The sequence below is a fragment of the Hirundo rustica genome, chromosome 16 (genome assembly GCF_015227805.2).
Source record: "Hirundo rustica isolate bHirRus1 chromosome 16, bHirRus1.pri.v3, whole genome shotgun sequence".
NCBI classification, from domain to species: domain Eukaryota; kingdom Metazoa; phylum Chordata; class Aves; order Passeriformes; family Hirundinidae; genus Hirundo; species Hirundo rustica.
The window spans coordinates 363,119-379,070 of record NC_053465.1 but is presented as its reverse complement, the minus strand read 5'-3'; the positions used below and the strand labels follow the sequence as shown (position 1 = coordinate 379,070).

Here is a 15,952-nt window from a genome sequence, read left to right as displayed (position 1 = left end):
TTAACAGTAGAAGAGAGTATGAAAATGCAGCAGAGTAAAAATTCAAACATACCTGTGGTCTTTCTGAGACATATTTTGCACAATAGCGAATAAGCCTGATGGCTTCCATGCTGGTGTCCGGGAAGGCAACGTTACAGGCAAACTCAGAGAGGCATTTTACTGCGTCCTGAAATGAGTCAATTGCTGCTGGAAAATGCTGCTGAAAAATATTTGCTGTGAAGAACAAACAGATACGTTTTTTCAAATTTGCTGATATTAAAATCCATGAACTGCATCAATCTAAGCATGTCTCCCACGGGATGCTGCTATGGAACACACAAACACGAAAGGACCAGATCTTCTGCATTCAGTATGGTTCTTTGCCCTCTCTTGCATTCTCTCCCCTCTCCCACACCACCAACTGCATTCCAAAGTTCTACAGCAGAGTATCTATACCCAGCTGTCCTGTCCATGGCGTTCAGAAGACTTAAAGGGTATGCCCCAGCTGCAGAGTTTAAACAGTCTGGCTGCAAGGCCGGGTGTTTATTTGCCTGGAAATGCAAAAACCTTATTCAGATGAGCCTTTTGAAGCAGACTCGCAGCAGCCAGGCTAATTTGGGTGCATGCATCTGTCAAGCATTACTTACTAACTATGTGTGCTGTGGTCTGAAATGCCAGCTCTACGATATTCCCATCGTGGTCTGATGCTGCTTGATGAAAAACTGCAAAGATATTTTTCCAGCCTGAACGAATGTTACCAGCTTGAGAGTTCACCATCTGAGCAATACAGCGGATCACCATGTCTCGAATAGTTGGAGATCTTTTTAAGAAAGAAGATAAAGGAAAGCAAGACTACTTTACACTGGCACAAAGTAACTGCCCCACTTCCCTGGACCTGACCATCTAACCCACACTAAGTGACACCCTTAAGTGGGACTAAAGCAAGCTAAAGCAGAAATTACAGTGCCTCACACCTGTTTTTCTTCATAATATGCTCAAAAGGCCTTAGGAAGTCTTTCTGGAAGCGGAAGTTGGCTAACTCTCCCTTCTCAAGAAATTTCATTGACAGCTGCCTTAATGAGTCTACGGCAAAGATGGCAACATCTTCGTTAGGGTTACACCCAACCTAGAAGAAAAGCGTATTTTTAAACACTTATCAGTTAATGTGTCATTTATATGAGTAACAAATCCATCACTCAGGTACCATCTTATCCCATTAAACATTGCTAGCACGTTCAAGTGTTCAGATACTTGGGAAAGAAGGGGCTCTTGTTTAAGGGGGCTTTCTGTCATTTCGTCCATCTAAACAGATCCATGGATTTTGAATGCATCAAAGCAGAACTATAACAGCCAGCTAGATGCTAAACTTAAAATACAGTACAAAACAATAAAATAAATGAAATCTTTGGTTTAAAAAATCCCATCCTAGCATGATTCAATTTCCTAAGGAAAACAACTGTTGTTCCAGAATCACCTCTGAACATTTTAGAGGAAAACTAACTTGGCATTTTATCCGAAGGAAAAGACAAAGAAAATTTACAAAAATACCAAATTGTATAATGAAGATTATATAATTAAAGGTCATTCCTATAAACAGCTCTATTTGTACACTCTAGATTTTTAAATAGGTCTTTCTTTCAGGCGCATTGAATGGAATTGTTTTCAGTATCAGCATTTAAGCCACTAACGCAGAAGTGAAAAGTTGATCAAAGAAGTTCCACTATTTATGCATATTGTGTAACTCGTTTTAACAAGTACCTTATTGAAGTGATCTCCAATCACATGCCAAATCCTGGACCACTGCAGCCTGATGCGGTTCATGTTGTAATAGGAGATCTCCACGATCTTCTGCAGGCTGAACATGCGCGGGTGGTGCGGGGACGCCAGCTCGTCCATGGACACCGCACACAGCCACCGCACGAAGTCAACTGCACGGGAGGAGCCTGCCGTGAGCCAGGCTGCCCCCGTGCCAGGGGCCCTGTAACCCACCACACGTACCTATGGCATTCCCGTCCAGCCTCGTGGAGCCCGTGAATATCCTACAACAAATAAGGGAGCTGGAGTTTCAGCTGCGCACCCGCGAGTCGATCACAGCTCAGCATGCAGAAAAAGGTCAGGGCATCTGGAGGTGCTTCACAGTCCTCCACGCCAGGAACTCTGCACCTCTTGTATTCCTGCTCCTTGGAGCAGCATATGCACCTTTCCTTAGTCTAGGCATCCTCTTTCCTGCACCAAGTCAGTGTACTGTGCTCCTGCCCCCCCTGCAGGAACAGGCACAGGCTCACAAGTTTACCCAGGCCAAGTTATGCTGGAACACTCAGTAGCGTGACAGCATGTTAAATTTCATGGGGACAATAAACAAACAGTAAGAAAGCTTTGCTATAAGACTTCACTGGCTATCAGCCACCTTTGATCTTTATATGCTCTGGGAATATGGTAGGCTGTGGCTGCCAAAACAGACAGGAGAAGGACTATGGATGCCCTGTTGTCCCTTCTTCCCCTTCAGCTGTTCAGTCTTGAGGAGCTCAGACTGCTGATAGTGGCCCATACAGAACACTGACAAAGCGGAGAACATTCCCAAATGTTCTGGACTTTGGTGTGGCAACAGACATATTTATGGTTAGAATAAACACTGCAACTCTGAATATGTGATCGTGCAGACTTGCACAACTGCACCGGTAGCTCCTAAGAACTGCCATTCCAACACCTGGTTTAGGATAGGAGCATGTCTTCAGACAGCATTTCAGAAGGCAGATGACAAAGATGCTGATTCAGGTAAGAGTGCAGAGGTTCCATTCTCAGTACCTGTCTACTGCCACCACCACACTCTGTGAGCTGGTCTCCCCTACGGACTCCTGGATGCTCGCCATGTGCCGCTTGTCAGCACCACTCCCAACGAGGTTCCCTGCAACAAACCCATTAAAAAACAGCATTTGCCATCAGGAAATAATGACTTTATATTAATTCCAACACCAAACAAGTAGACAAAGAGAAGTGATTACTGCTTCTAGTTACCATGTAAATTACATGGAGCAGATGGTGCCTTTGCCAGATCTGTGCCAGGTTATTACACAGCTAAACATCATATTTATTAGGTTAAGACGGTATGATATTGTTAATAAAACTGGAACAGATAAAATACTATTTTAAAATATGAACTCTTAAGTCAGCTCCAAATAGTTAATGCTGAACACAGTTCTGTATTCATTTTAATCATCAGGTATAGTATCCACTCCAGAGTTTTTAAAATTAAATTTTTTCCTAAGTGCTTTTACAAAGATTAATTTGTCCTGTCCCTCTAGTTTATAGCAAAAAATCTAAGGTTTGTTTCTCGTACACACTGCAGAAACAATAGGAACTGGAACAGCAAGCCCAACATGCAGAGGTAAGAAATTCCTTTGGAAAACCAATTGTCAGTTATCAAAACATCTATTAATTTCTTATATGTTACCCTGGTTTTTCTGAGCTTTTTGATTTTCTTAAATGGAGTCAGATCTTTTTAGTTATTGTACAATATTAATAGCAGTTTTCTACCTTTCCCACAGATGTAACATAAATAAATCCTTTGTTTTTCATTCTCTGTCCTTTGTTTGCATATTTCTAACCTGAAAACAATTGTAACTGACAATTGGTCTGGCCACTGAGGCTGAGGGGTGGAAACCCCAAAAAACCAATCTTCTGCTAGACCCACAAATGTATAAAAAGTAAAAAATAAACAAAGAGGTCTCTTCTTCTCTCCACTCTTTCAGCTGGGAGCTGGATCAGAAGAACCTCTGCGAAAATCTCTTGTCTGCGTGTAACTGCTTTGTGTGTCTCGGTGACACTTATATATTATTAATTATATATATATCCTTAATTGTAATATAAAAACAAATGGGTTTTTCTATTAATTAATACTTGGAACAAAACCATGACTTCATATAGCAGAACAGTTTTGACAACATATTGCAACAAATAAATAGTTATTAAATAACCCAATTCCAAAGTCAGAAGATATCTGGTAATTACAAACACATATTGGAATACACTTCATTAATCCAACACAGCTTCCCCTGGAAGCAAGTAAATATATTTGAGTATGTTATAACATTGAGGATTCTTTAATATCCTTACTCTGCTTGTATGTGCATCTCTGTGAAGTTCAGGATTAATAATCTTACCTAATCCCAGGCTCATAAACTCTTCTCCTGCAGAAGCATAGCCCTTAACGCTGCCTTCCCTCTCACGCCCAGAACCAGACAAATATCGAGTTTTCACGCCAGTTCCTATGAGCTGTGCCAGTTCCAGCTGGCTAATACACTTCAAGATCTAAAATCAAAAGAAATTAAACATTGTGTTTCTGCACACCACCATCTTTTTATTCTTAACATATATTTGTATTTAATATCTATGACCTTCCCAGGTTCTCCAACCGTTCAAACAACTTTGGCCATGGTAACAGCTTTGACGGAGCTAAAACATTACTAACAAAACAGAAAATGAAATTGAGTGGTTCATTCAATATCAACCACCATGAACTATTCCAATACAATAAAATAAAGAAGTGCTCCAAAATCTAACCTGGATCTCTAACTACTAAAAGATACCCTTTTATTACTTTTTACAGCACCAACTTTCGAGACTATATCCAAGTTGGAGCTGATCTTCCAGAGACTTCATTGTCCTAGAGAGATGAAAAGACTGAAACACTGCAGCTGTCACCACTTGAGTAAGGATGTTCCAACCCAGACAGTTTAAATGCCAATGCTGTGCTTGCCATAGCACAAAACTGACCCTCCTCCTCCTTCTCCCCCACATCCCTTGGCTGGCACAAGCACTCAGGAGAGCGTGCTGTGAGCCAGGTCTGAGGCAGCTGGCAGCTCTAGCGCATTTGGCTTATACTGTTTAGCCCAAGACTGGAGCCAGGGAACATAATGCAACAGAAATGCTCCCTTTAGCAACAGCACAGATTTAGAGCTGATAAAACTGCTCCTGGAAAACAGGCTTTAAGAAAATGCATATAATCCTGATAGCTCATCTCTACCAATCACCCACCAAAGTATTCTAGCCCTAATTTTTCATGTATGTGCTTATGGTATAAATGCTGCCAAACATTGCACAGACAACTCTGGACCTGTGAGCTAGAATATTTTTTGTTTCCATGAATAAGAATACAATAGTTTATACACAGAATTTTCTGCAGTCAAATGAGACTTTTTATATCATTTAAATTCCGTATCAAATGCAGCCACAAAGATTATGGTATCATCACACAGTTTCCACAGGGTCTTCAAAAAAGATGCCATGCATTACTTATATATATTAAAAAACTGAACAATATAATGCACTTCCTTCACATTTTTAAGAGGGTTCTGGGAGCTGATAGTAGAAGAAAAAAAATGACATCACATTCAGTATTTAAACTAATTAAAATTTACCTCATGCCAAGAATTGCCAAGATAGTTGCCATCTGTGTGAGCAACTGTAATGAGTGTCTTAATAGTATCGATGTTCTTCTGTTTCATTTCTGTAATGCTGGAACTGGCAGTCAACAAGGAAAAACGAGCAAGGGCCTGTACATAAGCATCTCGTTCAAGCTACAAGACAGAGAAACAAGCATCAAAATCAAGTCCCCGAAGAACCAGAGAAAGCAACTTGCCTACAAATTTTTCTTCTATGGATAGCTGACACAGTTGGAGCACTTTCCAGCTAGAGGAGAGTAGGATGCCAGTTAACAAATGCTCTCAATAGAAGATTCAGCAAGAAAAAGAAGAGCTGAAGAAATGCTTGATTACATCAAGACCTTTTACCATTTCAAGAAAGCAGATGAGACACTTCATCTTCTATGTATAAGCTGTTTGTAATTCTTTGCCTGCCTCCCAGAGCCCACACGGCCCCCAGCGAGTCCCAGGGGAAGTTTGGCACCAACCTGCATTCCAAAGATACAGGCTATCCTAATGGCACAGCGTATTCCTTCCAAACACAGGGATGCGACTTCTGTGTCATCACAGTTCTGCAAGCCAACACTGTAAGCTGCCAGCAGTGGAGTCCAGACAAGCTAAACAGAGGAAGAAACTAAATTCAGAGGCCTCTTACAACTTTAGCCCAAAACACCGGGTTATTGAAGCCAAATATATCCAAAGAGTCCATCTGCTGCATGAGCAAACTCCTCAGAGTAATTTTCCACGTTTTTTCCCCATGCTTGAAACTCTTGATAACAAAGACACAGTGAGAAGCTGACACTCACTTTGAACATGGGCCTGACATGATCCAGGTGAGTGGCGCTGGTGAAAGGTGCCTTTGCGTGGCTCACTGCCTCCATGAGGGCTTTGGCCGTCTTTGCCATTTGTTCCATCTCCAAGTTGTACAACAACCTCCGCTGCTTCTCATTAGCTACACCTAAGGGGAGCACCACACACAGACACTGCTTAGCTTCTCTTACGAGAGCCTATTACATCTCTTCACACTGAGCATCACAAAATGTTAAATAAGGGTACTGCAAATGAAATCTAAAGATGGAAATCTTGAAAAATCTTAGGAGTCAGGAGGCTGCAAGCAAGGCAGTCCAGCACAAAAAACCACACCGAAACTCAAAACTTTATTCTGTACAAAATAACTAATTCAGCCCTTTACTATATAACACATGCTATTACCCAACTGTTCCAAGTCAGAGGTGCATACTCTATTAGTCATTCTGCCAGTAAAAGTAGATGGAAAATCCTGTATCTTCTTAGGCTCACATCCCCAAAATGAAACAAGCCCTCACCAACATGATAAATAAATAATAATTTAGTGTTTCTTTATCCTTATACTACAGGGTGCAACTTCAATTTTCAAGCAAATTAATTTTGTTCCTATTTTGATTGAGAAAACCTGAAAATAGCATGAAAACACTGAAAAAACCACTATGCTGAAGATTCAGAATTCACTAATTTGAATTAAAGTAGTACCAGCTATTCTGAGTAAAAGCAGGGTACACTGGGGATACTGGTTTCTACTGCATGCTTCACACAGAAGCCCTCATTTGGTCTGGATGAGGAGAGGTGACTATAGATTACGACAAAATCTCTAATTTCTGTGGTTGGCAAACACTATCACAAGGACTGTGACACCCAGCCACAGGAGGGAGACAAAAAACAGCCCTAATCAAGCCCTCACTCATTGTCTAGCACATAAAAACAAGTTAATTGCAAAGTAAGTTGCCCCTTGAGTTATTCCTCACAGTGGTGTTTAAAATCCCCAAGAGATATGGTTCCTCGTGCTGCCCTGCAGTGGTGCCAGAACACAGTGTTATGGTGTAACTGAGCCCCTTTCCTTCCATACAGCTCTGTCAACCATTCTAAATGTACTCTATGTATTGCCTCAAGGCATTTCCACAAGGACTCTGCACACCACTGTGCCTTCCCTAAGTTCCTGCCACAGTTCAAGAGCACCGTGGTCTTCCCAGTTTCTGGTTCCTTCTTACTTGGTTTACTACACTTGGTTGTAATAGCGTATTCTTTTGTCTCTTTCATTGCAATTTTCTTTCCTTCTATTTCTTCATAGATTGTGGATAAATACTCTTCTGGCAGGTCTTTACTGTCATTGATTCCTCGATTCATTTTAATGTACTGCTCCTTTGTCATTTTATTTTTTACCTGTAAGAAGGAATAAGTCGGATATCATCAGATTTTGAACGCAAGTTCCAGAGAAATTTGAACTTCTCTAAGTTTGAATTTTTAAAATTTTTACCTGTGGACTGTGCAAGTCTGTAGTCAGCATTATAATGGAGTATGCCAAAACATAGGCAGTGTCTGCACTAGCAAATAGTGTTTGCCTGGGGGAGGAAAAAACAAAACAGGTCCCAATTCCTCAATCCATTAGCTCCTTTCATATGCGAGAAGAATACCCAGGATTCAACCAAAGAGCCAACAAAGACTGAAGCTAGCCATTAGAAATGCACCAAACCCCAAGCAGTTTAAAACACAAATTTTTTTTTTAAAAAAAAAAGGGGGGGGGGGGGGCGGGGGGGAAGTGCATCTTCTTTGCAATATTGAAAGTTAAAGGACAGCTTATTTTTCACTCAGAGCTTCATAAAGATCGATACAAAACCAACCCACTGATACACCAACTGGACTAAGGAAAGTCAAATAATTAAGCCTGACTGAACTTCAGTGCTTATTGCATTAGGAACAACAGCAACTTTGCCTATTTGGTATTAAATATATACATATACACATTTTGTTCCACATCTAACAGGCAAGCAAAAGCACTGTAACACCTTATTAGCTGTTTATGTAATGATTTTTTAATTTTAGCCATTTCTACTGCTTTATATTGTTTTTTATACTTGACCGATGTACATTTGTCTAAAATTGTCTCTGTATTAGCTGTTGCACTTTAACGTACTTAGGGCTTTCCTTTTCCAGTAATTCCTTCTAGCAAGTGCTTGGGATTTTAGGAAATGCCAGCATCAGTATCCTTCCTACCCAATACCAGCAGCAAGATCTCCTCCTCACACAAGGCTGCACAAGGTCCCGGCCTGGTATGAGCTTAATCTACACCCTGTCCCTACGGGCCACACAACAGTACAGCCAGGGAATGTTCTTTGCATCTGATCTGACACAAAGGGGTTGAATTACCGTTGGTTGCATTCAATGTATCTAGCAGCAAACTTCTCCATTAATCTATCAATCTTCTGGGCTTCACCTGGCAGACGAAAACCTTCCAGAAATATACGCAGAGCAGAGACAAAATCTTTTCCACAGAAATCAAGCTGATCTACGTAGGCATACATGACTTCCTTGTTAAACTTGCTGCTTTCCCCAAGGAATTCCCCTACTTGAGTCTAAAAAACACAAGAGACAGTGATTACTGTGCAATCCAAGTGCCAGCTCTGCAAGAGGGTTTCCAGGCCAAGGCTTGCACAGCTCAGCTCTCAAAGCTGACACACCACAGAGCGGGCAGAGCAGGCGATGGAGGGACAGGGGAGAGGGGCAGAGGTACAGATATGCCCCCTCACTCTGCATATTCCTGCCTTCCTCACCAAAGGCAAGGTCTGCATTACTGCAGAGCCAAGGAAGGCTGAGCTGTGCCCAGCTGCACACGATAGTGCTTTGCTGGCAAGGGACCGCCAGCAACTGCCACTACTCTGTGCCCCCCCAGCCTCCAGAGACAGCCAAAACGTACGTCCCATTGACGGGGAACCCTGCAGCACCTTACTGAAAAGCAGAGCTTTACTAAGAAGCCCAGGACAGCAAGTAAACAGCAGGTAGCTTTGGCATGAGGTGTGTCCATGGGGAGCCCCACACGTTCATTTCTCTAAGATATGAACTCCAGAGCTGGGGCACACAGACACCAGGACAGGGCCAAAGCTCCTGGGGCAGCTGTATTCATTGTGCTGCACGTAGTCTTACAGAGCAGAGGCGTTCCTCTTGGTGCAGGAATTGTGCCAGGTCCTCTGCTGTACTGCCAAGCATTCCCTGCTCCTGTAGGTACTGTATTCCTCTCTTTGGTTTTTTATTAAACCTATTCAGACAAAAACATGGGAAAATTGACATACAATTAAAAATATCACAGCCTATAAAATCTGAGTTTTACCGAGTCCTCACAAATCAAAGATTCTGTGTTCTAGGTCCATGTATTTTCTTTCTAGTTAGGAAAAAAGTTAAAGAATGTGTAAAAAAGCTATTACCTACATCACAACATAGGCTCCATCTCAGAAGGTACACTGAGTTGCTGATAACCTTAGAGATTATTGCTGGAAAACTCCAAAACTCACCTTTTTGAACATTAAAAATTAGGGACTTTACATGAAGTGTTAAAATGTTGCTGTTCAAGACCTTTTTCTAGCATTTACAGACATGAAGACCTTCAAATTAATGAAAAAGAAGTAAAGCATAGCTGCACAATGATTTAATTCTACAAACTCTATTTCAATAAAGGACAACAAATCATGGAAGAGCTGCAAGACAACTGTGTCTCTCAAATGAATTTCTCTCTAGACATACACACTCTTGTGGAGCTAAGCCAGCAAAAAGGAAAGCTGTAAAAACCCCTTCCACTCCAGCCAGGATTTTATGAAACCCCTTTTAACTACAACAGCTCCACCACTGGTTTTTGACAACAGCAGGCGAGAGCCTTCAGCATTAATATCAATTTGTAAGTGTCCCTACAGGTGTGACAGTGAGACCATAAGAAACAATATGCTTTATTACTAATGAACTTTAGTTTTCCTGTCATACTGGGCTTACAGTTCTATCCCATGTTCAATTATTTCCTTTTGTTGCTTGATGACTTCAAATTGCTCTGGATCATCTGGGACAGCAGTCTGGGTACCAACACTTCCAACTCCTGACGATACAGTGGAGTCCAAGGAACTGACACTACTCCGTCTCCCTCCTGCGTCCAGGCATTTACCTTCAGCCATTTCCTGGTCAGATGGTTTATATGAACCTATTTACAAACAAGGTGAGATCTAATTTATCCTTGTTCGGTCAAGACCTTTTAGTTACAGAACTTTTTAGCAGAAATCTATGAGTCAATATTCTTATTTTACTACATATACTTTTTGGCAGTCTGCACTACACTACATGAAGATGCTCTATTGATGCAATTCTAACATAATCCAACAAAAGGCAGAGAAGCAGCAACATCTACGGAGAAGTTCCAGCACTTCTACTTAGTAACTCCAAGACTGGTCACATGTCTTGTTCTACGTGAGCTTTTATAGTAGACAAGGACCTGGCTAAAGCTCATCAATAACCCAGTTATTCAAACCAGACACTTGGAGAATCAGTTACTGCAACAGCACTAACAGCTGTTTGTAAAATACCTCACTTGTGTAAACAAATTGTTAGGTACAAACCTGGCATCCACACTTCTGAATACCTTTTAAGCACTGAACAAACACAAGAATGAACTGATTAAATAAATCAATCTCTCCACACAGAAACAATCTTACCCAAGCTAGCCTGATGATTTGGGTTCACATAAAGGTCTTTGCTCCATTCTACCATACATTTTAAAATAGAAACCAAACATTCAAGTCCTTTTTTCCTCAGGCTTAGCTCCTGAAACACAAAGAAGAAGAATAAAATAGAAAAATAAAAACCAAACCAACAAACCCTGCTGAAAACGTTCTCTAAAACAGTCTCCCTCTAAGGACTGGAAAAGTATAATCTTAAAAATAAAATGTTTATGGTGCAGATATGGCACAAAGTCTGTGCAAAGCAAACCCCACATACTACCACTGGTTCACGAGCTCCAGAAAGGCAGGCATTTAACTGAGGCAGAGGAAGGCTCGTTTGGATCTCTCTCCCTTGGCAGTCCAACTAAAGAGACCAGAACCAGCCTGGTCTCACAGTGCAAACAGGCAGCAAAATCACCAAGTAATTAACGGCACTGCTTCAGCATCCAATTCAAATGATCAAACTAATAAAAAGTAAGTGACATCAGGAGGGTGCAGACGGCATGAACAGCTGGAAGTATCAGTAACGATGCAAAGATAGCATTGTTTATGAAACAGTAGCACCTTCTCTTCGAAGCTGTTTTCTTTACCTGTAAAGGTGTCATTCCCAACTCATGCCCACTTCGTCCCTGTGCGATTTTGGACAAATCATTTACAAGACGTTCAAATATATTAGCAGCATTTAAATCACAATCATAGTTAACATAAATATCCACTACACACTGGGCATCTGGAAAACAAAAGGAAATGGGAGTATTAGGATCCTGTGCAAAAGAATTTTTAAGAGGATCAGCCAGTTGGAGCAGGCAGTGCATATGAATCCAGACATTCAACCCAAGCAGTCTAGGAACAAATTCGAATTTTCATACTAAACATTATATGTGGCATTTCTTTTCAAAATAATTTTCATCTGCTGCTAGAAGAAGTGATTCTTTTACACAGTGGAAATACCTGCACAGATTCTAGTTAAAGTCTGAATCACCATCCATTTGTGTTCAAAGGAACTTGAAGAAGTCTCTAGAATATTCAGGAAGATCTCTTTGAAGAACACCTACAAAATAAATAAGGTTAAGGACCTGATGATCTGAAACTTATTAGAGCCACATCAAATGTACAGATTCATTTCCGTCCAGTAATTTCTCTTGAAGAGTAACATTTCATGTATAGTAGAATTTGGATACAGTAGTAATATACAGTTTAGTAAGCAAACTAAACTAAGACATTAAAATAGAAGTTCCAGCTGCTTTTTTACCATTACAGTATTTTAAGAACTAGAGCATATGCAATTTATAGATTAAAGGTCTCTCACCTCAATCTGCATTTTTAAATGGGTCTTAAAATTTGAAAGCAGTGTGAGGAAGATGGCAAGAGAGAGCTCAAACACATCAGGAACAGAAGAGACTCCATTTTTAGATAATGCTACACAAAGGTATTGCTTGATTGCATTGATGAACATCTCATGTGTCCTGAAAACCAGACCAGCATTCTGCAGCACTGAGAGAAGGAGCTGGAGAGACACAACCTTGGAACGCAATTCATGGGATCTAGAAAAAATTCAACATTGAATGTATCTCTATATTTTCTTACTACATATTTGCATTCGACAATAGGGCTGCAGCATTTCTTCCACATCAGGAAGAAGTGACTGCCATTTTGATTCATTTAAATGCAGGGGGCAAGAGGGGTGGAAATCGCCTAAGTGATTTTTGAACTTCTACCATCCAAATTTGAAATTTTTTTCAGTAATATTAACATCTTAAACTAGCCTAATAAATCCAGCTCAGGGCTTCTTAAGCACTTCCCCACTCTCCCATCAAAAGCTTCACAAATACTATAATCAAGGCCACTCCAACTGGTAAGACTAATAAGCCTATTATGCAAAAACCAAAAATACCACGTATTGAATTTTTAATAACGTGAAGCTATTTTCAATCCTAGATTCATCAAGCTATCTAAACCAAGGGCCTGACAAGTGGATTTTGAACACCTGCTTAAGTATACAGCAGCTACTTAACCAAGTGCAAAAGCTACCAGGAGAGGACAGAACAATAAACACAGTCTCATTACTTGGGATCTGGTGGTCCTTCCCCCAACGGCTTCATGGAGAGCTTGCACAATGACCTGAACACAAGGAAGGCATCCTTTTGTAGAACATGGGAAAATCTGGAAGCAGCTTGATGTCCAGATACATCTGTTTCCTTGAGAGGAAGAAACACAACACAGACCCTCAGTGAGACAAGGAAAGAGAGCAGTTAGGTGATCCCACAGCTCCTCTGACAATCAGCTACAGTTTAAACTAAACCTAAACAGGATTACAAGGGATCTGGATCTTTTCACACATGTTGACTGACCCTTTATCTCTGTCTCCCCTCTGCATTAAAATACAACTAATATTATAACCAATTTTAGCACAGGTATTTTCAATATATGCCTAAATTGCAGCTGCTGCTTCCTTTTTGAACCCGAGCAGGATACACACATCAGAGTTTCTGTTCCTTTCTTCCACCAAATCCCACTCTATTAGCTGTCACAAAATATTTCTTCTTTCACAGATGTATATTGGCAACCAGAGCAGTTATTTACCAGATTATCAGTGGAGGAAACAGACTGTCCATCATCTGAAATCCCATTTGTTTGTACATTTTCACTGCTAGAGCCAGAAAGAAGAGTATCTGCAGTCTCTACTGCAGGCAGAGCCTTGACAGGTTCTATTACCTGCTTTTCTTCAGCCACTAAAGGGGAAAAAGGAAAAATTATTAAAATCACACATGGAAAGTTTTCTATCCTGTGACTTTGTGAAGCTCTGAGCGGCACAGAAGTAGCACTGGTAAATGAGAAAGTTTCTCAGCTTTCAGCAAAAGATTATTGTGATACAATCAAAAGCTGTTCTCGCTTGACAAGATACTTAGTAACAAAAATTTTACTTTCATGCTTCTATATTCAATACATATGCAACTATTTTACTTTAGAAGACTTCACTACCTTTCACAGCTGACTCCACCACATCTTCCAAAATGCCTTGAACCATTTCCTTTCCTCCATCAATTGTTTCTTCTAATGAAACACAAAAGTAATTTTTAATTTAGTATTTTTGTTTAGGAAGAGGATTAAAAGGAAAAACATGACAGAGGCAGAAGCATAAAAATTTATCCGTTTTCCTCCGCATTCAAAAATACCCATTGATGTTATTTATGTTGTTTGAATCAAGGCACTAATATTTTTAATGCAGTTATTTTGTCATTTTTATTTCTCAAATGTTACAAACATTCCTAATTTGGATGCAGTATGTGCTGATGACACGGTCTTTGTAATAAGCACCATTTTTACCACTGGAGTTCAATCACCTGAGAGCGGTTCTGTCATTTCCCACACACCATGACAATTCTCTTCCTTTCCTTACCCTTTATCAACCTGTTCAGGTCAAATTCCATTATAATGCTCTATAGATAAAGCACACACATTTAACTGGAATCCTAGGGAGTACAGGAATCTTTCTGCAGCTGAGGATAGCAGCACACTCTGAAAATCTGAGAGCCAAGGGAGCCCCATCGCCGCTCCTCCAAGCGGCCTCCAAGAGGACTTTGCAACAGACAACTGTGAGTGAAAGCAACAGAGCCCGTGCTGTGCTCACCTGCTGCTGGCAGGGCGGGGGCCCGTGGCAGCTCGCTGTGCCCAGGCTCTCCAATGCCAGGCTCCCCGTGCCCGGGCTCTCCAATGCCAGGCTCCCCGTGCCTGGCCTCTCTGTGGTTGGCCTCTCCGTGCCCAGGCTCTCCAATGCCAGGCTCCCTGTGGCTGGCCTCCCCGTTGGCCAGCACGGTGCCGGCGGTGCCAGCTCTGCCTCCCCAGGGGCTGTGCTGCCGCTGCCCCGGCCGTGGGGACCGTGGCCCTGCCACCGCGGGGGACTGCGTCTTCTGCGCTCGCTCTGCTTCTCTGGACTCCTGCAGCTTGAAAAACACATATGGAAAGGTTCATCCAAGCACAAAATACACTGAGGGAAATCCTGTCTCTGACTGATGATCCTTTGTGAATTCATGTCTTACCAGGAAAGAGTGAAACTTGGCCCATAAGATTTAAAAGTTACCTTTCAAATTTATTTGAAAAGCATAATTTGTTTATCCAATGCCATTTGGCAGAAGCTACGGTGTGAAACCTTGTTATCAGCAATGCACATCACCTTTTATTTTCAAATCAGTTAGTATGCCTCACTGCAGGTTTTCTAACGTGACAGTCAACAGATATGCAACTACAATGAAAGATGCATCAGAAACAAGAATAATAAAGTTTTCAGTCATTTGCAAGCCTAAACATTTGAGATGAGAGAAAAACAATTGATACTTACAGCTTGATTTTCCATCCGTGTAAAAATGACATTTAACATCTGTGTCAGTGTAGCTTTGGCAGTTGTCTGGTTAATAAGATTTTTACTGGCCAGATAGATGTTGTAGCAGGTTCTAACAGTTTGAAGAATTGTTCCTTCATGAATTTCTATATAAGGAGATGTTACTGCAGTGAGAAGAGCCTAGAAAAGTCCATAATACAGTAAAAATGAAACCTAAGCAAGAAGGCAGCAATGTTCTTCATGCTCTTCTTCATGCATGTCTTCCAGAATAATCACTGGTTTTAAGACTTTACAAGCAACAACATTTCAAATCAAAGAAGTTTAAAAGGACTTCCACATCTCTGTTCTCTCATGAGCTGTTCTTAGAGGGTCTTTTCTCCTTTTCCACCAAGGGAGACACTCCACCTCCAAACTGAAGCTACTATATTCCATAGCTTCATTTCCACACAAGAACCAACTGGCCTACACTAACATCAAGTTGGATTACTAGAAGGTTCACCAGCTTCCAGCCTCAGTAGATTTCAGAGCCGGAACACACACCACTGATGGATATTACCATGCCTTGTTGAGAACATAAACTGGCAGCTGTCTGGAAAAACTGCCAGGGGAGCAGATGGGCTTGAGCAGCTTTCCATGGCACTGCATCCCAGTTGCAGGGCCTGCTCTCAGGGCTGAAAGCAATTTGGAGGTGTGCACTGTAAGCCTCT

At 41.2% G+C, this 15,952-nt stretch overlaps 1 protein-coding gene across 2 annotated transcripts in view; it reads right to left on the bottom strand.

Annotated features, from left to right (window-relative positions):
• Positions 1 to 15,952, bottom strand: part of ARFGEF2 (ADP ribosylation factor guanine nucleotide exchange factor 2) — a 34,824-nt gene that overhangs the window by 10,089 nt on the left and 8,783 nt on the right. For both annotated transcript variants that reach the window (XR_009208355.1, XM_040079814.2), the window contains exons 5-28: positions 15,246 to 15,425; positions 14,538 to 14,850; positions 13,889 to 13,960; positions 13,490 to 13,638; positions 12,974 to 13,104; positions 12,216 to 12,450; positions 11,858 to 11,957; positions 11,497 to 11,636; positions 10,901 to 11,009; positions 10,191 to 10,392; positions 9,354 to 9,465; positions 8,580 to 8,785; positions 7,690 to 7,774; positions 7,424 to 7,595; positions 6,206 to 6,357; positions 5,888 to 6,016; positions 5,397 to 5,555; positions 4,140 to 4,287; positions 2,785 to 2,884; positions 1,978 to 2,018; positions 1,738 to 1,907; positions 954 to 1,105; positions 627 to 799; positions 53 to 213 (exon numbers count right to left, since the gene is read on the bottom strand). Coding sequence is in view for 1 of the 2 variants with exons in the window: in XM_040079814.2 (XP_039935748.1) it covers positions 53 to 213; positions 627 to 799; positions 954 to 1,105; positions 1,738 to 1,907; positions 1,978 to 2,018; positions 2,785 to 2,884; positions 4,140 to 4,287; positions 5,397 to 5,555; positions 5,888 to 6,016; positions 6,206 to 6,357; positions 7,424 to 7,595; positions 7,690 to 7,774; positions 8,580 to 8,785; positions 9,354 to 9,465; positions 10,191 to 10,392; positions 10,901 to 11,009; positions 11,497 to 11,636; positions 11,858 to 11,957; positions 12,216 to 12,450; positions 12,974 to 13,104; positions 13,490 to 13,638; positions 13,889 to 13,960; positions 14,538 to 14,850; positions 15,246 to 15,425 (3,591 nt within the window). In the remaining variant the exon portion in view is untranslated. The remainder of the gene's footprint in view (positions 1 to 52; positions 214 to 626; positions 800 to 953; positions 1,106 to 1,737; positions 1,908 to 1,977; positions 2,019 to 2,784; positions 2,885 to 4,139; positions 4,288 to 5,396; positions 5,556 to 5,887; positions 6,017 to 6,205; positions 6,358 to 7,423; positions 7,596 to 7,689; positions 7,775 to 8,579; positions 8,786 to 9,353; positions 9,466 to 10,190; positions 10,393 to 10,900; positions 11,010 to 11,496; positions 11,637 to 11,857; positions 11,958 to 12,215; positions 12,451 to 12,973; positions 13,105 to 13,489; positions 13,639 to 13,888; positions 13,961 to 14,537; positions 14,851 to 15,245; positions 15,426 to 15,952) is intronic.